Source organism: Schistocerca serialis, chromosome 5 (genome assembly GCF_023864345.2).
Source record: "Schistocerca serialis cubense isolate TAMUIC-IGC-003099 chromosome 5, iqSchSeri2.2, whole genome shotgun sequence".
Lineage (NCBI taxonomy): Eukaryota > Metazoa > Arthropoda > Insecta > Orthoptera > Acrididae > Schistocerca > Schistocerca serialis.
The window spans coordinates 32,519,101-32,540,834 of NC_064642.1; the positions used below are offsets into that span (position 1 = coordinate 32,519,101).

At 43.9% G+C, this 21,734-nt stretch overlaps 1 protein-coding gene across 1 annotated transcript in view; it reads right to left on the minus strand.

Moving 5' to 3' along the window:
* LOC126481726 (muscle M-line assembly protein unc-89-like) overlaps positions 1–21,734 on the minus strand; it is a 1,115,867-nt gene that overhangs the window by 417,053 nt on the left and 677,080 nt on the right. The window contains exons 38-39 of the mRNA XM_050105679.1: positions 13,239–13,505; positions 7,842–7,974 (exon numbers count right to left, since the gene is read on the minus strand). Coding sequence (XP_049961636.1) covers positions 7,842–7,974; positions 13,239–13,505 — 400 coding nt within the window. The remainder of the gene's footprint in view (positions 1–7,841; positions 7,975–13,238; positions 13,506–21,734) is intronic.

The window sequence follows — 21,734 nt, forward strand, 5'->3', positions numbered from 1 at the left end:
GAATGCAAATGCGTTTTGTTGCAGAAGTAGCAGGAACATACTGGCGTTCAAAAATAATTAATTTATACTTGTGTTGAGATATGATCATTATATACTCTGTATTCCTGGTTGAAAATATTCTGTAGACAAACTTCTTTGGAAGTAGTACTGAACAGGAAAGCACATGAAGAGTTAATCCTATATACTGAATACAAATAAAGTACCGAATTGTCCCCAAGAGTATATATGTGTGTCTTACCGACAACACTAGACTGGCGGAGACCGCTAATTGGTACCAACTGAAATCGAAATGTCAAGAGGGTTCAGTGAACCATGGACCTTGCCGTTGGTGGGGAGGCTTGCGTGCCTCAGTGATACAGACAGCCGTACCGTAGGTGCAACCACAACGGAGGGGTATCTGTTGAGAGGCCAGACAAACGTGTGGTTTCTGAAGAGCGGCAGCAGCCTTTTCAGTAGTTGCAGGGGCAACGGTCTGGATGATTGACTGATCTGGCCTTGTAACACTAACCAAAACGGCCTTGCTGTGCTGGTACTGCGAACGGCTGAAAGCAAGGGGAAACTACAGCCGCAATTTTTCCCGAGGGTATACAGCTTTACTGATGATGGCGTCTTCTTGGGTAATAAATGAAGAGAGCTGAATGAAACCAGTCTCTGGACTGAAGACCACAACAACAACATAGTAATCTACAGTTAAAAAGACTTACTTAATTTGAAGAAAGGTAGTCATACCACTTAAGGTCTCTCTGATAACTTGACAACTCAGCTCGATGATATTTTTTATTTTACTTCAGACAATAAGTTATCTGGAGTGGCGAAGGTAAATGGGACAGGCTGTGTGACAAAGAGTTTTACAAGACGGTCAGTGTGTTTCCCCTGGGCAGTATGTCTGGATTCCATAGGAGGGAACTGCGATCACTCTAGGAGACGTATTCGAATAGCGAAAATGTTACGGCAACTGCTCGCGAAAAGCAGGGGATCTGGGTTCGAGTCCTAATCGCTGGCTCAACTTCCCACGTATCATTTTATATACGTAACTGGCCAAGACCACGAATCAGCTAAGCCAACATCTGGAACAAGATCGGGATTAGCTAGCAATTCGTTGCAAGTAAGTGCTAGAAATAATATCGATAGTTAAACGGTCCTTCCCGTAGCAGCAGTAGGAGCGGATTTGAGTTGTTGTCCCTGCGGACGGCGCGTGTAATGAGGACGGCTCGCGGACGGGCCATGGCGCCGCCAGATTGCCGGCCGCCGTATTGCGCCGCCCCCCCCCCTGCCCCCCGCCGCCCCCCGCCGCCCCTCGCCGCCCCCCGCCGCGACCCCTGCCTATTACCCTATGCTGATTTATGTGGGAGCCGGTATCGCGATCCGGTAAGCAAGTGTAGCGCCGCGCAAATCGTGCTAGCAGTGCGGCACTAAATCACCCGCTCAACAAGCGGGCCGTGCCGGGCTCCGTAAGCGGGAGGCAGGCGGGAGGCGGCATCCCAGGCGGGCAAAGTAAACTAAACTCGCCGCTGGCGGCGCCCCACACAGTAAATATTCCTAACGACGATCACATTATCTCGCGGTACACGGCAGCGTGGCAGGCCTACTCCCCAAGTGTTCTCCCTGGTTGTCAATAGATGTTCAATGAAGGGGTTCTTATATGGCGTATTTTAAAATTTCTGTTAGTGAAACGTCTCCTTAGAAAAACTAATGAATTACTCTGCTGATAAACCTCTAACATTATTTGATTTTCAAACAGCTGAGCAAAACTGAACGTACTCAGACATTTTGCTTTTTACCTATTCTGATCAACGCTAAACTGAAACACAATATTTTTAGCGCAACGGAATCTGGCTTTCAATAATCCCTACAAAAGAATGGCCCTGACTAACACTAACCTTTCACAAATCACTTACTCCACAAAAATCTTCGTTACTCTAACTACCGCAATACAGCGACCGCCACTACTGCCAGCTAAATAAAAGATTCAAACTACTGAAGGCACTAACTACTGATAGGCATAGTTAGCAAATGAAAGATTTTGATAGAGAACAAACAATGTATTTACCTTAATAGTGTTCAAAAGTCATTATATATATATATATATATATATATATATATATATATATATATATATATATATATATATATATATATATATATATATATCAGTTCATGACACTCAGTCTTACAAATGTGCTGTCTCTGATGGACACTCGTCCAGATGATCCGCTCTCAAAACTCCGCCATCTCTCTCCCCACATCCAACACTGCTGGCGGCTCACCTCCAACTGCACAACGCTACGCGCTGTTAACAGCCAACCGCCCAACACTACAATAGCGAATATTACAACAATGCTAACCAGCTACAGACTGCACACAGCACAGCCAGTGATTTTCATACAGAGCGCTACGTGGCGTTACCAATATAAAACGCTAAACAGCCTACTTACAATAGTTTTCTTCTTGGGATACGAGATCAGTTTGGTTCCATTCAATGTAAAATAGAGCAGTGTCAAATTCTGGTTTAGTAGGATAATGGGGAAGGGTCCCCAAGGGGCGTCAAAGTCAGCAAAACCAGAAAAAGAAAGAAAGCCATCAACTTAGGAAAATATTACTTCGTAATAAATTGATTCATTACTTGATTTACGCAGGTTACTTTCTCCTTTTATGGATCGCATTGGTTGGATGATATGACAAACCAGTGACACCTCATAAAAATATTCTCCACTGTCTCTAACAGTGGAATGGGGATGTTTCTTTACTTGTTTCACTCTGCTATGTTCTACGTTCTTATACTCCGAATGTTCATAATGTATTATGTTGTTATATTCCGAATGTTCCGCTAACACTGATATGCGGTGGGAGTTAGCGAACTTAGCGCAGGCTGTTGTTTATGCGACTGTGAATTCCGATTCCGCCACCCCTCTATATAAATGGTGATTCCGTGACGATGTTACAAACTTTCACGAATGATGGAGCTAGCTAAATGCATCAAGGAATGTCTGGTAAACAGGGTCCAAAATGCATAACTTAAGAGCTACAACCACATGATTCATTTTCGATACTGTGGAAAACATCTCTTCTATTGAACAAGTGCTCTAAGCACTTAAGATACACATTCCAGAGCCTGTGTTTACCGGACTTTTCTTCATATATTTACCCTTCTACATCGTTCTTGGATTCCCCTGTATTTTACCTTCGTGAGATTTTCTGTTGACAATACTCAGTCGTTCACAAGAATCTGCCACATTCAGCTAGTGAACACTACACAGGAGAAGATACGCGCTTGAATAACACTTCCTTAAGCATTGTACGGAAGCGTGTGCACTACTTAGCAAGTTTCATTTTCGACAGGCTTGCAGCAGGATCGGGGGAAAAAACAGGTATTCCAGTCTAAGTTGAAAGATTACATTGAGGCAAACTCCGTCCATTCTGTACAGGAGATCCTCTCGATAGCTCACAACTTCTCTGTGTGATGTGTTGTTCATTCATACATACCGTCACAATTTACTTTACAAACTTTTTGCAGCGTTTTGTAAACTACGAGGGTCACTCCAAAAGAAATGCACACTATTTTTTAAACCCATCTTATATTCTACATGTTTGAAAGTTTTACAGTATGTAGATACATCCTTTAGGAACAATATTTTCATTTATCCACATAATTTCCATCTCTCTCAACTGCCTTATGCCATCTCGGAACCAGCGCCTGTATACCCGCACGGTAAAATTCTGGACCAACCTGTTGGAGCCACTGTTTGGCAGCGTGCACAAGGGAGTCATCATCTTCAAACCTTGTTCTACGAAGAGAGTCTTTCAGTTTCCCAAATAGATGATAGTCACATGGAGCCAGGTCAGGACTGTAAGGTGTTTACCGTTTTTCTTGTTTCTTTGTGAGCCACTGTCAACATCCTGGGAACCCAACTGGCACAAAGCTTTTTTAACGCCAACACTTTCAGTATTCTGTAAACACTTAATTTCTCTATCCCAACGTAGCCTGATAATTAGTTCACTGTGATGTGTCTGTCAGCACGCACCAATTCTATAACTCTCTGCACATTGCCTGGAGTGTGTGCAGTACGAGGCCTGCCGCTGCGAGGACAATCCTCAATATTGCCGTGCCCGCTTTCATCACGTAACCTGCTTGCCCACCGATTAACTGTACTGCAATCGACAGCAGCATCTCCATACACCTTTTTCAACCTCTTGTGGATGTTACCCACTGTCTCGTTTTCACAGCACAGTAATTCTGTGACAGCACATCGCTTCTGACGATCGTCAAGTGTAGCAGCCATCTTCAAGACATGCTGTGACTGCGCCACTCACGGGAACAGGTTGAACTAAGTATGAAAAGAAGCGGGAAGGATGTATCTACACACTGTAAAACTTTCACACATGCAGAATGAAAACTGTATTTTTACAAAAATAGTGTGCATTTTTTTTGGAGTGACCCTTGTATGTACTGACTCCTTCCATGGCCAAGTTTCGAACCGCATGGTCCCTCCGAACCTGATGAGCAAATATAATACAGAGCGAGCAGTGAGATCGGAGCCCTTCCAGCCCGCACAACCCCAGAAGTCTTTCAATTCTGAGAGAATGAAGCGTTAGTTTCAAGTACACTGTCTTCATCTTCAGCTCCTTTACGTTTGCTCGCGTACCACTCGCTTCAAATAACTTTAAACAAATATTAATTTCAGTCACCAACGAACATGGCCAACGCATTACGTCTTAAACCTTACAAGTATTCAAATAGAAACAAATGAAATACCAGTAATGATCTATAATGGAATTCGACAGTTTGTTTCTAATAAAAAATATTAAGCTCTTATCTCTTCGACCACAAATCTCTTTACAGCAAATCCTTTACAGCTGCGCGGAACTGAAGATTTCATCAACGTTCTCCATCTCGTTTTTAAACAGAAGATTTTGCATGATCCAATTAACAGCGTTACGAAGTTTATGAAAGACAATAGTAAGTTATTTACAAAAAAAAGGGAAACAGAAGCAATATTTGCTTCGGTATTTGCGTATCGCCTTTAGTTTACAAGGCATAAAAAGGGACTTTATCAAAGAATAAGATTTTGTAAATGTATTTGTGATTTATTCCTCATATTTGCCTCAGAAACGTTGTACACAATAGTCTGATAGATATGCAGCAGTATTAATAATCAAGCTGAAAGTAATGAAGTTAGTGGTTCATTAGTTACTTCCGAAAAATATTTCTTAGATAAGAAATAAATAAGACTTTTATGCGACTGTTTTTTTCAAATGTAGGAACCGAGGTGCACCCCTTCTCCTTTTGTTATTGAACTCAAGTTACATACAACTCATTTTTTTGCACTGGAACTAAACTGCGAGTGGTAAAAGAAATAGTAAAACTTGAAAAATTAGAATCACCCAAGTGTTGAACTCTTATTGAGACGCTGTCAGCACGTTTTATTGGATTTTTTTAAATTTTACATTTCTCACAACATTTACTCTCCTCTAGGATACCAGGAAAGGACAAGGAGCAGATAGCAATACAAGGGCTAGAGTTAAAATAAAAAAAAATAAAAACTGCCGTTTGATGCTGTTATTAGCACCCTGCGCGTGTCTGAACAAATGTCTGCATTCATGTAGCTGTTTAAAAAAAGTTAGAGGAAGCCCTGTGACTTAATGTTACAATACTGAAAGTTTCTAAAATGTTTGCGGATTTCTGTGTATTTTCCGATATTCTGGAAAAGTAGCTTGAGATCTTCATGGCCTCAAACTCGTTTTTGGAACATTTCACAAGAGTTTTATTTTTTAAATTAAGCAACTTATCACCTACTACATATTTGCCAAGTAACTTAATGAGCATAAAAATGTGCAATAAATGTCACTTATTCTCAACACAGGTAACTCTACATTACAAGCACCGTAAGCTTCGCTCGATACATCAGAATTTAATTGCACGATTCCGCGATTTACTAACATGCGCTGCATATCGTTAGAGGAGCTTACGACCATTAAAGTAGGACACTTTTCTATAATGCGCTGTCCTACGAAAAAACCAGCGACAATCAGCATACCGTAGTATAAAGCGTAATTTTAAACTAGGATAGAGTTTATAAGTTTCACTTTCGTTGAACCGCTATTACTCAGAGGCAAAATAATTGTTCTCTGAACGAGAAACACGCCACGACGAAGGCACTGGCGCGTCAAAACGTATTTTTTGTTCAAACAGTAACAAACAATGTTTTTACAAGATGAGAGATGTCCACTATTTTTGGAAACATACAAATAAGCTTTCACCTTCTTTAAAGTTCGTGGTGTCGATGGCACTTTTATTCTTTATACGAGGGCCGTTCAGAAAGTAACCTCCGGTTGATTTAAAAAAATACACCAAGTTAAATAAAAATATTTTAATATATACATCTTACAACTACATCTTTGCACTATTTTTCTACATAGTCTCCATAGCGATTTAGGCACTTATCGTATCTCTTCACAAGCTTTGAAATTCCTTCTGCATAAAAATCACCCGCTTGTGCCTGGAGCCAGCCTGTGACCGCATCTTTGAGCTCTTCGTCGTCATCAAACCGCTGTGACCCGAGCCATTTCTTCAAATGCATGAAGAGGTGATAATCACTTGGCGCCAGGTCTGGGCTGTAAGGTGGATGGTTGATGACGTCCCACTTGAAGGACTCAAGAAGGGCCGTTGTTCTGCGAGCAGAGTGAGGACGGGCGTTATCGTGCAAAAAAACGATACCGGAAGTCAGCATACCACGGCGTTTGTTCTGTATAGCCCGTCGTAACTTTCTTATTGTTTCACAGTACACGTCTTGATTAATGGTCGTACCATGTTCCATGAATTCAACCAACAGCACCCCTTTGGCATCCCAAAGCACCGTTGCCATCAGTTTTCTGGCAGAAAAATCTTGCGAGGCTTTTCTTGGTTAGGTAGGCGAATTTGAATGTGCCCACATCTTTGATTGTTCTTTTGTCTCAGGGTTCACGTACTTAATCCAGGTTTCGTCACCGGTCACGATTCTGTTTAACAATGGTTCTCCTTCGTCCTCATAACGTGACAGAAAGTCTAATGCAGAGGCCATTCTTTGAGTTTTGTGGTGGTCGGTAAGAATTTTGGGCACCCATCGTGCACAGAACTTACGGTAACCCAATCTGCTGTCACTATCTCGTACAAGAGAGTCTTAGAAATCTGTGGAAAACCAGTAGACAACTCCGACATTGAGAAACGTCGATTTTCACGAACTTTTGCATCAACTGTCTGAACGAGTTCGTCAGTCACCAATGATGGTCTACCACTCCTCTCTTCATCATGAACGTTTTCTCGTCCACTTTTAAATAAACGTACCCATTCACGGACAACTCCTTCACTCATAACTCTTAGTCCGTACACGGCACAAAGATCACGATGAATAGCTGCTGCAGAATATCCTTTGGCTGTAAAAAACCTTATGACAGCACGCACTTCACATTTGCTGGAGTTTTCTATTGCAGCACACATTTCAAACTGCCACAAAAACTAAACTAGCGCAGGTACGACGTTAACTCGACCACGGCTTGATGCCGACTGACCTGTTGAGTGCGTGAACGCACAGATGGGGTCGCTACTCCCCCCACTACCCGCACTGTGACCAATCGGAGGTTACTTTCTGAACCGCCCTCGTATGTGTACAGTCAGTACTACGCTAATGCAAACAGACAGGTATCGTGTACTACAGGAATGATGTACGTAATTTCGGGGTACTATTCGACGGCAGATGATACTGCAGTCGCGCTCGACAGTCGATTTAAGCTCCCAAGAAAACAGAAAATCTGTGAAAAGCAGCGGCCTATGTTGACTGGTGGTAAGTGCGCGCGCGGTCACTGACCTTGAGGAAGTCTCGCAGCCAGAAGACGTCGGGCTTGGGGTCGCCCACCACCTCGCACTGGATGACTACGGTGTCGCCCTCGCGGGCCTCGGTCGAGCGCGGCTTCGTCAGGAACATCGGCTCCTGGGAGTACCTGCAGGCACACGACACACCACTGTACTACGGCGCGGCCTCAGTGGCGGTGAGCTCTCTGCGTGCTGGCGCTCAGCTTCTACGAGGTGCATTCAAGTTCTAAGGCCTCCGATTTTTTTTCTAATTAACTACTCACCCGAAATCGATGAAACTGTCGTTACTTCTCGACGTAATCGCCCTGCAGACGTACACATTTTTCACATCGCTGACGCCATGATTCCATGGCAGCGGCGAAGGCTTCTTTAGGAGTCTGTTTTGACCACTGGAAAATCGCTGAGGCAATAGCAGCACGGCTGGTGAACGTGCGGCCACGGAGAGTGTCTTTCATTGTTGGAAAAAGCCAAAAGTCACTAGGAGCCAGGTCAGGTGAGTAGGGGGCATGAGGAATCACTTCAAAGTTGTTATCACGAAGAAACTGTTGCGTAACGTTAGCTCGATGTGCGGGTGCGTTGTCTTGGTGAAACAGCACACGCGCAGCCCATCCCGGACGTTTCTGTTGCAGTGCAGGAAGGAATTTGTTCTTCAAAACATTTTCGTAGGATGCACCTGTTACCGTAGTGCCCTTTGGAACGCATTGGGTAAGGATTACGCCCTCGCTGTCCCAGAACATGGACACCATCATTTTTTCAGCACTGGCGGTTACCCGAAATTTTTTTGGTGGCGGTGAATCTGTGTGCTTCCACTGAGCTGACTGACGCTTTGTTTCTGGATTGAAAAATGGCATCCACATCTCATCCATTGTCACAACCGACGAAAAAAAAGTCCCATTCGTGCTGTCATTGCGCGTCAACATTGCTTGGCAACATGCCACATGTGCAGCCGTGTGGTCATCCGTCAGCATTCGTGGCACCCACCTAGATGACACTTTTCGCATTTTCAGGTCGTCATGCAGGACTGTGTGCACAGAACCCACAGAAATGCCAACTCTGGAGGCGATCTGTTCAACAGTCATTCGGCGATCCCCCAAAACAATTCTCTCCACTTTCTCGATCATGTCGTCAGACCGGCTTGTGCGAGCCTGAGGTTGTTTCGGTTTGTTGTCAGTCGGTGTTCTGCCTTCATTAAACTGTCGCACCCACGAACGCACTTTCGACACATCCATAACTCCATCACCACATGTCTCCTTCAACTGTCGATGAATTTCAATTGGTTTCACACCACGCAAATTCAGAAAACGAATGATTGCACGCTGTTCAAGTAAGGAAAACGTCGCCTGTTTAAGTATTTAAAACAGTTCTCATTCTCGCCGCTGGCGTTAAAATTCCATCTGCAGTACGGTGCTGCCATCTCTGGGACGTATTGACAATGAACGCGGCCTCATTTTAAAACGATGCGCATGTTTCTATCTCTTTCCAGTCCGGAGAAAAAAAATCGGAGGCCTTAGAACTTGAATGCACCTCGTAAGAAGAAACAGCATCTGAATGTAAAAAAAAAAAATATCTCTTTATTTCTAGGAAAGGATTAACTCGAAAAAAGTATCGAAATCTATAAAAAGAAAGAAAAAGACCCAAATTCGAGTAGAGGAAAGTACGCATAGTTTATCTGCCCTGCGTACGTTGGTAGCTGGGTAGCTTAGGATGACGCTAAAGATTCGGTGTTATGCGATTGTAAAAACACTTACTTTTCAGACGACATTATCTATGTGTCAGGTCGAAGACAGACTACAAGTGTCCCTCAGTTGTAAATTTTAAAGATAGAAGAAGTAGCAGAACTGAGAACAGCGAGAAACTTAACTTTGAGGCTGATGGTCACGAAGTAGGTGAAGTTAAGGAATCGCCTATGTGGGACGTAGGTTGCAAGGGCTACTCAGGGATGAAGAGGTTGACACGAATTTGTGGCGGGCCGCATCAAACCAGTCAGAAGACTCAGGACTCAAAAAAATAAAATAAAAATAAAATAATAAAGAACATGCATCATCATATTCCTTAAGCCGTGGCTAACCACTTCTGGTGAAGAAAAGACATACGGACACATTTTGGTTGTGCAGCGCAGTGTGGTACAACAACAAAAAATTCTTTGAACACACTTTAGTGTTTTGGAGACGTAGGTAAGTACATGAAGTAGACAGTTTTGTTTTCTGCTGTTCACAACGCTTTTCAGACGACAGTATATACGTATCAAGTCGAAGATAGGCTGCATGTGTCCCTCAACTGTAAAGTTTGAAGGTATGGAATCAGACATGATGATTTCTTTAGTTTTGGTTTATTGATGAGTTGCTCTTGACGATGAATGGGGAGCCATTCCTCCACACAGATTCGTACACCTCACTGAAAGTTCCCTCAGTAAACAGTCGTAAAGGCGAAGCCTGGGCACAGCCCTCACGGATGTCGCCCAGTATCTGCAGAGATACTTTCGAGCAGACAGTGTGTGCTGTAAGAAATTTGCCAATATTATACATTACAACTGAAAACCAATAATATCCTGAAACTATGACGGAAGAACGTGAGAAAAAAACAACGATCAGTGTAATTTAACCTTTAAGTGGGTATTTTTACTGCGCCACCCGCTGCTCCCCTTCTGCCAGTATTTCCTGCCCCTAGCGAGGGCTGGCGCAGTCGCTCAACGTGACTCGCTCATTCACTGAAACGTTTCTTTGTTTATTATTATAGTTCAGGAACCAAAAATAAAGCATATAACGAACGAATAGAATTTGTTAGAGGAGAGAATGGTATTGCTTCTCTCGCATTCTGCACATCTGCTTCTAGTCTTTTCTTCGTTGTGCTTGGCTAAATTTAGGGAAATGCGTGGCTGCCAGATAAGCTGCTTTTTATGGGTCCGTTCACGAATTTCAGTCTGCTCTTTTGGCAGCCACGTCTTTTGTACGGAACGTATGCATTGAAGCACGACGAAACATCAGCTTCGATCCATTAGGTAGGTTTGCAACAGGGTGTCACCCCTGTCTATACCTCTCATATTCTTGTTGTAATCCATTCCAAGACTTTGTTTTTGCACTATGGCATTATTTGAGTTTATTTCTTTGAGGGGTATCGTCTCAAAATTGCTGACCATCACGACGTCTATCTTGCCCCTCCGTTTCATCAGCAGCTGCTTGTATCTCTACGCCGTTACGCAGTCTCCCTCCTTTTTTCATTTTTCGTGACGTCAGGGAATTACCTTCTGTTTACTGCAATATTCCGAAATCCTGCATCTACTTAATCGTCAATTTATGAATGAAATGTGAAATAGCGTGCCACTTGTCGACATAAATAAAATTACCCTTACCGAGCAAATCATTAGGAAACTAGCAAACAATCCGAGAAGTTATTACCATGTATGGAAGTGAAACATGGACGATAAATAGTTTGGACAAGAAGAGAATAGAAGCTTTCGAAATGTGGTGCTACAGAAGAATGCTGATAATTAGATGGGTAGATCACATAAGTAATGAGGAGGTATTGAATAGGATTGGGGAGAAGAGAAGTTTGTGGCACAACTTGACTAGAAGAAGGGATCGGTTGGTAGGACATGTTCTGAGGCATCAAGGGATCACCAATTTAGTATTGGAGGGCAGCATGGAGGATAAAAATCGTAGAGGGAGACCAAGAGAGGAATACACTAAGCAGATTCAAAAGGATTTAGGTTGCAGTAGGTACTGGGAGATGAAGAAGCTTGCACAGGATAGAGTAGCATGGAGAGCTGCATCAAACCAGTCTCAGGATTGAAGACCACAACAATATTACCTTTTCAGTATGGCTGCCAATATAAACAATGCAAGGGTTATAGCACTCCGTCTTCAGGCCACAAGTGGCCGTGTCATCCTCAGTGAGGATGCGGATAGGAGGTATTCTTGACCGAAGCCGCAACTATTCGATCGAATAGATCCTCAATTAGCATCACGAGGCTGAGTGCACACCGAAAAATGGCAAGAGCGCAATGCGGCCTGGTTGGTCACCCATCAAAGTGCCGGCCACGCCCGACAGCGCTTAACTTCGGTGATGTCACGGGAACCGGTGAATCCACTGCAGCAAGGCCGTTGCCCCGCAAGGGTTATAGATCACCTAGAATACATTAACCTGTATGACGAGAGGTAGCCTCTAGTAGAGAAAGCATAAGGACCTGCTGCTCTGAACCTCGTCACTTCCCATACCTACAAGCGGCAGATCGTTGCGGACGGATACGTCTGTGGACTCCAGTGAGGACTACAGGCTACGGACTGTATGTTCGTCACGTCTATATGAAAACTAAACCAAAACTAAACTCCTCCCGAACAGCCCATGAAGGCCCAGCGGCACCGACCGGCCGCCGCGTCGTCCTCAGCCAATAGGCGTCACTGGATAGGGATATGGATTGGCACGTGGTCAACACACCGCTCTCCCGGCCGTATGTCAGTTTCCGAGACCGGAGTCGCTACTTCTCAATCAAGTAGCTCCTCACTTTCCCTCACAAGCGCTGATTGGTTCAAATGGCTCCGAGCACTATGGGGCTTAAGTGCTGTGGTCATCAGCTCGTAGAACTTAGAACTACTTAAACCTAACTAATCTAGGGACATCACACACATCCATGCCCGAGGCAGGATTCGTACCTGTGACCGTAGCGGTCGCGCGGTTCTAGACTGTAGCGCCTAGAACCGCTCGGCCACCACTGCCGGATCACAAGCGCTGAGTGCACCCCACTTGCCAACAGCGATCGGCAGACCGGAGAGCCACCCACCCAGGTGCTAGCCCTGCCCGACAGCGCTTAACTTCGGTTACCTGACGGGAACCGGTGTTACCACTGGGGCAAGGCCGTTGGCCGTCCATTTGAAAGGTAAATAAAAAATCAAATACTCTGAAAAAGCAAACTTGTGCGAATTAAGATTCTCAGAGGGGTAAACGTATTAAGATTGTGGCTACGCAGTCGGGCAAGGGTAAATTAAAGCTTTGGAAATGTGGTCCTACAGAAGGACGTCGAAGATTGGTTGGGTAGATCCTGTAACTATCAGGAGGTAATGAATAGTCTGGGCAGAAACGAAATTTGCGATATAATTTGACTAGAAGAAGGGATCGGTTGGTAGGACACCTTCAGAAAGATCGAGGGATCACCAATTTAGTACTGGAGGGAAGTGTGAGGAGGAGTGTAAAAATTGTAGAGGGAGACCAAGTGGAGACGACAAACAGGTTTACAAGGATGTAGGTTGCAGTAGTTACTCGGAGATGAAGAGACTGTCACAGGATAGGGTAGCACGGAGAGGTGCATCAAACCAGTCTTGGGACAGAAGACCACAACGACAACCACAAGGTGACACCTGGTGGAACGTGGAACGTGGAACGTGATGAAAGTACTCACGGTACGTCCGGCGTGAGCAGCTGCGGCGTCCGCTGCACGGAGTCGGTGGTGGCGTCGTCGTCGGTGGCGGGGGCGGCGTCGGCGTCGGCGGGCAGCACGGTGACGGTGGCGCTGGTCTCTGCGCGGCCCACGGCGTTGGTGGCGGTGCACGTGTAGACGCCGGCGTCGCGGCGCGTCACGCCGCCCAGCGACAGCTGCACGGCGCCGTCGTGGTCCAGCGTCATGACGGCGCGCCGGCTCGGCCGCAGGCGCACCCCGTCGCGGTGCCTGCGGGCACACGCCGGCCACTGTAGCTGACAGAGCGGCGGCTCAGAAGACGCAGGTGGTGCATCAAGAAGTAGGCCGCCAGAAAATAAGTAGCAAACTGAAACTTCCTGGCAGCGTAACACTGTGCGCCGGGACCTTTGCCTTTGGCGGGCAAGTGCTCTACGAACTGAGCTATCCAAGCGCGACTCTAGACTGCTTCCCGGGATTTGCAAAATTACAAGTTGATAATGACCGTGAATTATGAATTTTGACCCGCGTCGGGATAAGCTATCCGAATCCGAAGTAAATAATGATTATTCTGCGGGAAACAGGAGACGTTATAACTTGACTGTTATTGAATGAGTAATTTCATTCAATAACGATCGGTAAATGAAATAATGGAAATAATTAGGAAATAAATTTTGCCAGTGGAAATTTTGCCGAAAGAAATGATTAAGTTGTAAAAGCAATTAAAAAATCGGTCGCCAGCACAACTGATAAGAGACAGTACTGTTAAGTACTTGAATAATTATGTCAAAAATAAAGTTTACCTGTTTGTAGCGCAGCAGGTGGAACGGGAAGCCTTACGTAAGTGCTGTGTCAGGCTCAGAAGTCATATAAAACAATGTCACAACAATCTAACTACACATATTTTGTTCATAATTTGTCAGCTAAGTGCAATGCTAGCAACAAAGATAATTGTCTATCGAGACTTTGAATAATGGACTGTCAATCTGTCTTTAAAATTACGTACTTTGCACAGTTTAATCTACTGATAATGAAATATATTGCCAATATTGATTAACTATGTTTTGACTGATAATAATTCATTAATTTGGGGATTGTCAGGTGGAATTAACTTTATAGTTTCATGAAATATCCTTGAGTTAACTTCAGCTGAGTATGCATTGAAATAAATCTTAATAATCAAATTTATTACTTCAGTCTATTATTAAATTACTACGGTTGGCGTAAGCTTATTAAATGCAACAATTAACTACGATAACGTCTGAAATTTACTCTTCACCGTCTATGAAAACAATTTGATAATTAACTTATTTTCTCTTGATAATGGCGTGACACACTCGGTTCAATAAGATAAGGATTGGAAGGAACCTCCTTGGTGCTGTTGTCGGGTGGAATGTAACTGCGACACTTCGATTATAAAGTGCTTGTTATTAATTGTTCAACTTCAGAGAAAAGCACAGTCACTGGCAAGCCTTCTACAATTTTATTCTACGACAATTACGTAGATCTTACTTCCCTCGTTGTCGGTGGATCGACGGAAGCGGCGACACAATGTGGCAGCGGGCTTTTACTGTTGCGACTTGCGCCGACAGTGCGCTTCACATTTAAGCCCTCGTTTCTTCAGCACTATGCCCATTAATCCATAATAACTTGCCCGGCCATGCTCCCAGATATGCCGACCATTACTTTCCCGTCGTACTTAGATCCACACACTAGCCGTTAGATGTGACACAGCTAGGACTAGCAGCACTCGACTGTACGTCTTACTCCGAGCACGGCGTCACTGCTACCACTGCCCGCTGGCGCGCTCCCGCGCCCAGCGGCGCGACAAAACAATCTCTCTGACTTCAACGTTAACTAAATATGCCCTGACTTGCCAGTGTTAAATATTATATAATTTAAACATAGTATTTATGATACGTATTTACACTAGACAATATATCGTATACAAACAGTTTCTTGTGTTAAGTAAGCGAAAACATTCATAGCAAGGACTGCGTTGTAGCGTCACAATCCCTTCTCACACTTTCAATCCTGCCAATACCTAGTCTCCTACGTTTCAAACTTCACAGAATCTCTCCTGCGAAGAGAGAGAAGTATGGAAGGTAGGAGACGAGGTACTGGCAGAACTGAAGCTGTGCGGAAGATTCGTAAGCCGTGCTTCTATAGCTCAGTTGGTAGAGCACTTGCCCGCCAAAGGCAAACGTCCCGAGGTCGAGTCTCGATCCGGCACACAGTTTTAACCTGCCAGGAAATTTCGTATTAGCGGCTCACTCTGCTGCAGGGTGAAAATTTCATTCTAGAAATATCACGGAAGTGCACATCTTTATACATCTGTGAAATCAAAATCTGCTGATGACTAGCATTCAGTACCGTCCTACATAAATCTATTGTTGATTGGCGACGCCATAGTGTCCTGTGCACTACGACCAGATAATGGATATACTTGGAAGGATAGACAGCATTAGTCGTATATTTTTGTTTATTATCGCAAAATCGATTTTCGGTCACTTAGTGACCATCTTCAGTGCTGTAATATATAACTTAAATTAGTAAGCACTAAAGACACTAGTCTATGTGATCGCCGTAAGCTTATTGACACCAGTGCTTACTAATTTAAGTTATATATTACAGCACTGAAGATGGTCAATAAGTGACCGAAAATCGATTTTGCGATAATAAACAAAAATATACGACCAATGCTGTCTATCCTTCCAAGAATAAATCTATTGTATTCTCTGCTCTTTTCGTAAATCAAAGTTCGATTGCCAGTACACGAAGTAGGTTAAGGTTACTACCAAAAGGTTAGAAATAGCAAACTGTCGAAAGAAACAATAAAATTTGAACAACAAACGCAGTTTAGAGGAAATCGCACATCTTTATACATTTGTGAACTCAAAATCTGATGATGCGTATTATTCAGTACCATGTTATATAAATCTATTGTATTCTCTGCTCTTTTCGTAAATCAAAGTTCGATTGTAAGTACTCGATGTAGGGTAAGGTTACCACCAAAAGCTTCGATGGGAAGGTTCGATTTCTCTGTTGGTATTGAGGACGGGTGCACACTGATGATCATTACGTGCACCCTGTGTTGCAAAACATTCGCCGTCTTAGTCGCGCGTTGTTCCACGAAGACACAAAGCGACAGTGAAAAGGTAGGATTTGCATTATGTTGATGAAAGTGTCTAATGTTAGTGCCGGCCGTTCTGGCCGAGCGAAGGGACTGATGACCTCAGGTGTTAAGTCCCACAGTGCTCAGAGCCATTTTTCTTTAATGTTAGTGAGTGAACCGTCGTACTGATAATAGTGATTAAATTTCTGCAGCCCTCATTGGAAACTAAGACCAATTCACACCAATTTGTCATATTCACTATATAAAATTATGTGCTGCGGTCAGACACTAAGTATTGTTAATCATTGCACTGCGAGTTGTCTTGAATGAACCACCTCGAATTTTCTCTATACTTAGGGCTAACTAGGCGACTGTGAACAAAATTTTAGTAACTGTTCTCGTTATATGTTTCCTTATAATTTCTAAGTGTTTTGATATATATATATATATATATATATATATATATATATATATATATATATATATATAGTCTTCGAAGGGACATTTCTACTTTTAGCTACCTTGATTTGGAATAAGTGTTATTCGCAGATTTGACATGAAAAAAAATGCTAAAATAAAATATTTGAATCGTATTGACACTAATTTGTTACGATGTCCGACGATTTTGTTACATATTTTCATTTGCTAGGCCACTGGCAGCAAAAAATGGCTCTGAGCACTATGGGACTTAACATATGAGGTCATCAGTTCCCTAGAACTTAGAACTACTTAAACCTAACTAACGTAAGGGCATCACACACATACTTTCCCGAGTCAGGATTCGAACCTGCTACCGTAGCAGTCACGCGGCTCCGGACTGAAGCACCTAGAACCGCTCGGCCACTCCGGCCGGCCACTGGCAGCAACCTTTGCCTATACATAGCCTGCTGGTGCAGATGGAAGGCCCTTTGTCCACCACAACATAAATTTTCGCATACTGTGGTTGGTTCTAATGTAACGTAAGAAAAAATTTCGGTTACAACGTGAAATTGCTTCAAATTACGCGTCTCTATTCATAATCGCCTTTTACTCAGACGTATCAGCCGAAACTTTATGAGCGCTGCCCACTGCGAGATGGCAGGTAGTCCGGTGCTGATGCGACAAGAAAAGCGTATCATTGGAGCAGAGACGAACGTGATGTTATTCCGGTGTGGTACGGCCTCAAAGTATGGGAACCCACAGACACAAACGACTTTGGCAAAGAATTGCTATGAGGCGGCGCTTGGAGAGAAGCATCTCGCAACGGCGAAGCTGATCAGCTGCCCGTGTGCTGCTGTCGAGAGCAACTATCGAAAGTTGTTGAATGACGGTGTTACCACGAGCAGGCGACAACGTGTTGGACGCTGATGGCTCATCATCAGCAGACGGTCCTCACGTATTAGGACGTTCACGCTGGGACATCGTTAACTGCGACTGCAGCGGGGTCGGGATTATCGAGATTCGACTTGGGTCGATGGAAACTCGTCATCTCGTCCGTCGAATCACGTTTCGTGTTATACCACGTCAATGGCGGTGTCAAGATACGCCATCATCCAGGCAAGCGGTTGCACGAAACACGCACCGCGCTACGGATTCAGGCCGTTAGCATGATATTATGTAACAGGAAACTTTCAACTAGGCTTCCACGGGCCATCTGGTGGTAATCGAAGGCACCCCGACAATGTAGACTATGCTAACATTACTGCGGACCACCTGCATCCCATTATGCTTCATGTCTTCCCCGACGGCGGTTGCATCTTATATCACGACAAACTGTCCCTGCGCAAGCCCTCACATGTCTTCCCACCAATTCGCCTGATGTGAATCCACTACAGCAGATGTGAGACGCTATGAGGCAAACGCCGACAAACCAGTGGCCCGCGATTTACAGCAGTCACGTGACCTGTGCGTAGACATTTGACGCGACTTCCTTCCGGAGACCGACAAGTAACATGTCCAAGCCACACCACGCAGAGTGGCTGTTCTGCTGCGTTCCAGAGGAGGACCAATGCGCTACTGATCACGTGGTCGCAATATTCTGGCTCGTCACTGCATATTTCACTTATCAGTTCTCTCCGTGTGATTCAAGATTTTGCGTTTGCTTTGGCCTTTAGCAATTATTCTAAGCATTACTAGCATTTACTGAAAGTGACAAGCATCTCCCACCCGCAGTGACGTAATAGGTTTTGTGGCGCACAGCTTCCACGAACTAACACCACACAGCCTGATGAATTCTGAAGCAACTCAGGCAATGCAACGAATGTTGTTGTTGTTATGGTCTTCAGTCCTGAGACTGGTTTGATGCAGTTCTCCATGCTACTCTATCCTGTGCAACCTTCTTCATCTCTCAGTACTTACTGCAGCCTACATCCTTCTGAATCTGCTTAGTGTATTCATCTCTTGGTCTCCCTCTACGATTTTTGCCCTCCACGCTGCCCTCCAATGCTAAATTTGTGATCCCTTAATGCCTCAGAACATGTCCTACCAACCAGTCCCTTCGTCTTGTCAAGTTGTGCCACAAACTCCTCTTCTCCCCAATTCTGTTCAACACCTCCTCATTAGTTATGTGATCTACCCATCTAATCTTCAGCATTCTTCTGTAGCACCACATTTCGAAAGTTTCTATTCTCTTCTTGTCCAAACTATTTATCGTAAATGTTTCACTTCCATAGATGGCTACACTCTATACAAGTACTTTCAGAAACGACTTCCTGTCACTTAAATATATACTCGATGTTAACAAATTTCTCTTCTTCATAAACGCTTTCCTTGCCATTGCCAGTCATTATTTTATATCCTCTCTACTTCGAACATCATCAGTTATTTTACTTCCCAAATAGCAAAACACCTGTACTACTTTAAGTGTCTCATTTCCTAATCTAATTCCCTCAGAATCACCCGAATTAATTCGACTACATTCCATTATCCTCGTTTTGCTTTTGTTGAAGTTCATCTTATATCCTCCTTTCAAGACACTGTCCATTCCGTTCAACTGCTCTTGCAAGTCCTTTGGTGTCTCTGACAGAATTACAATGTCATCGGAGAGCCTCAAAGTTTTCATTTCTTCTCCATGGATCTTAATACCTACTCCGAATTTTTCTTTTGTTTCCTTTACTGCTTGCTCAATATACAGATTGAATAACATCGGGGAGAGTCTACAACCCTGTCTACGCAGGTAATTTCTTTCAACTGAAAGGTGGCGTTTGAATTAATATAGATAATCATCTTTGTTGACATTGTCAACGTTGGAGACGATCGATCTGTCGCAGTTCTTGCGCTAAAGACTGAAAATCCTCGCAGTCAATGTCGCAAATAAATTTCTAATCTGATTGCTAGGTTCACCTACACGTGAGCCACCTTCAGATATTACGTAGGTGACCGGTCTCCTGTCGACTGACTTGTCAACTTCATCATGTATGTTGACTTCGACCATTTTCAGTCCGTAATATAAAAATTACGACTGATCGTTTCTCTCCTACGTTGACAATGTTAATAAACACAATAAAATTGTCAAGTCAGGCGACAGACTTCAAACGACTACGTAATATCTGAAGATATTGTGTGTAGCTGAAACCAGTAATCACAATAAAAATTTGTTTCCGATCCTGACTTTGAGGATTTTCAATCGTTAATACGATAACTATTAATTAAAACGTCGCTTCAGGTACCTCGATACCTTATGAAATACTTTGCCAATATCTGATTCAAAAATTCAAATGGCTCTGAGCACTATGGGACTTAACTTCTGAGGTCATCAGTCCCCTAGAACTTAGAACTACTTAAACCTAACTAACCTAAGGACATCACACACATCCATGCCCGAGGCAGGATTCGAACCTGCGACCGTAGCGGTCGCGCGGTTCCAATCTGTAGCGCCTAGAACCGCTCGGCCACTCCAGCCGGCACAATATCTGAGTCCTGATATGTATTCTATGAATGAAACTGAATTTTCTGATACATATCAGGTGTCCCTCTGAGAGCCATCTGGCGCGTTTTTTTCTGGTGTTTTGCCAGATATCTGCAGTTTCGTTTTTCCAATGCCTAGACAAATTTTGGACCTCTGTGTCAAACTGGCACGTAAAATTCCGCTCATTTCGTAACGGGTAACAAACCGACGCTTTCAGTCAACAGTGGGCGTATCATGAAAGCCCCGATAAGCGACTTTTGTCGGTGCTGACACCAATTAGACGCTGCAAAAACGAAATTCCAAATATCTGCCGAAAGTAGAGAACATGTACATGACGATTGTCGGGATGCACAATACGTATATATTTTATTGAATTTCTTTTCTGAGCTTTTTTGTAGGTTTTCGTTTTTGTATGTTTTTAGTCCTTGCGCTCACTTCTCAAACCCGTTCACTCAGTCTGCTGTAAATACGATTCGCAGGATTAACAGGCAGGCACGAAGTTGAAAGCATCGGAATGCTTAGAGGAGAGATTTACACTGCAGCGAAAGTCAAGTAGCTTATAACGGGGCTGAAGATGAAGGTGATGATGATGATTGGGATGCATTTCAATATATAAACGTGAAGTTTGGGCCCTGTCATGGCTTCAGTCAGATAAAGGGATATTTATGGAATAAATGAAAAAATTAAATATCCAACGGTATTATTCTAAGCACCCAAAGGATATCGGCGAGCAACTTCCTAGTCTCTAATAGGTCTGTAATACATGAAGGTGATAACTGAAACATACTGTTGGGAAGGGTATTCCGCTGAAATCATGTAAGGTTGCCGGCTGTCGTCAGTGACGTAAGCATGCGACGCCAGGGAGCACTTGACAAACTCTCTCTTCCCCAGACTTTACCCCGTGCTGCTCGGTCGACTAGTTCGTCACAGTTTGGCAGATATATTTAATTTAATCGCCGAGTGCTCTTCCCACCGCCCTACTCGTCAGCTAAGCCACAGCAGGAGAGTCGAGGACGGTGCACAATTTTGTTCTTTGTGTTAACGTATTGTAACTGTTTGTGTATCGTACTTTCTGAAATTGAGAACCAATCCAGCATTATTTGCCTAAACGGACGTGGCAAACCGAATCAAAACCACAGGCGGGCTGGAGAGACCAACGGTCGCTAACACGTCTGGCTCAACATGCCATGCAAAGTATACGCTGTTGTCTAAAGTGTGACCAGCTAAGGTGTACCTGATGCTCTGAAATGCGATTCCTTCCGTATATAGCACGAAACTCACTCCTAGATAACGAGATGAATAATATCAGTCACGAACTTAAGATACCCTGAAGAGCCAAAGAAACTGGCACACCTTCCCAATATCCAGTAGGGCCCCTGTGAGCACGCAGAAGGTCCGCAGCACGGCGTGGCATGGACTCAAATAGTGTCCGAAGCAGTGCTGGAGTGAACTGACACCATGAATTCTGCAGGGCTGTCCGTAAATCCGTGAGATATGCAGA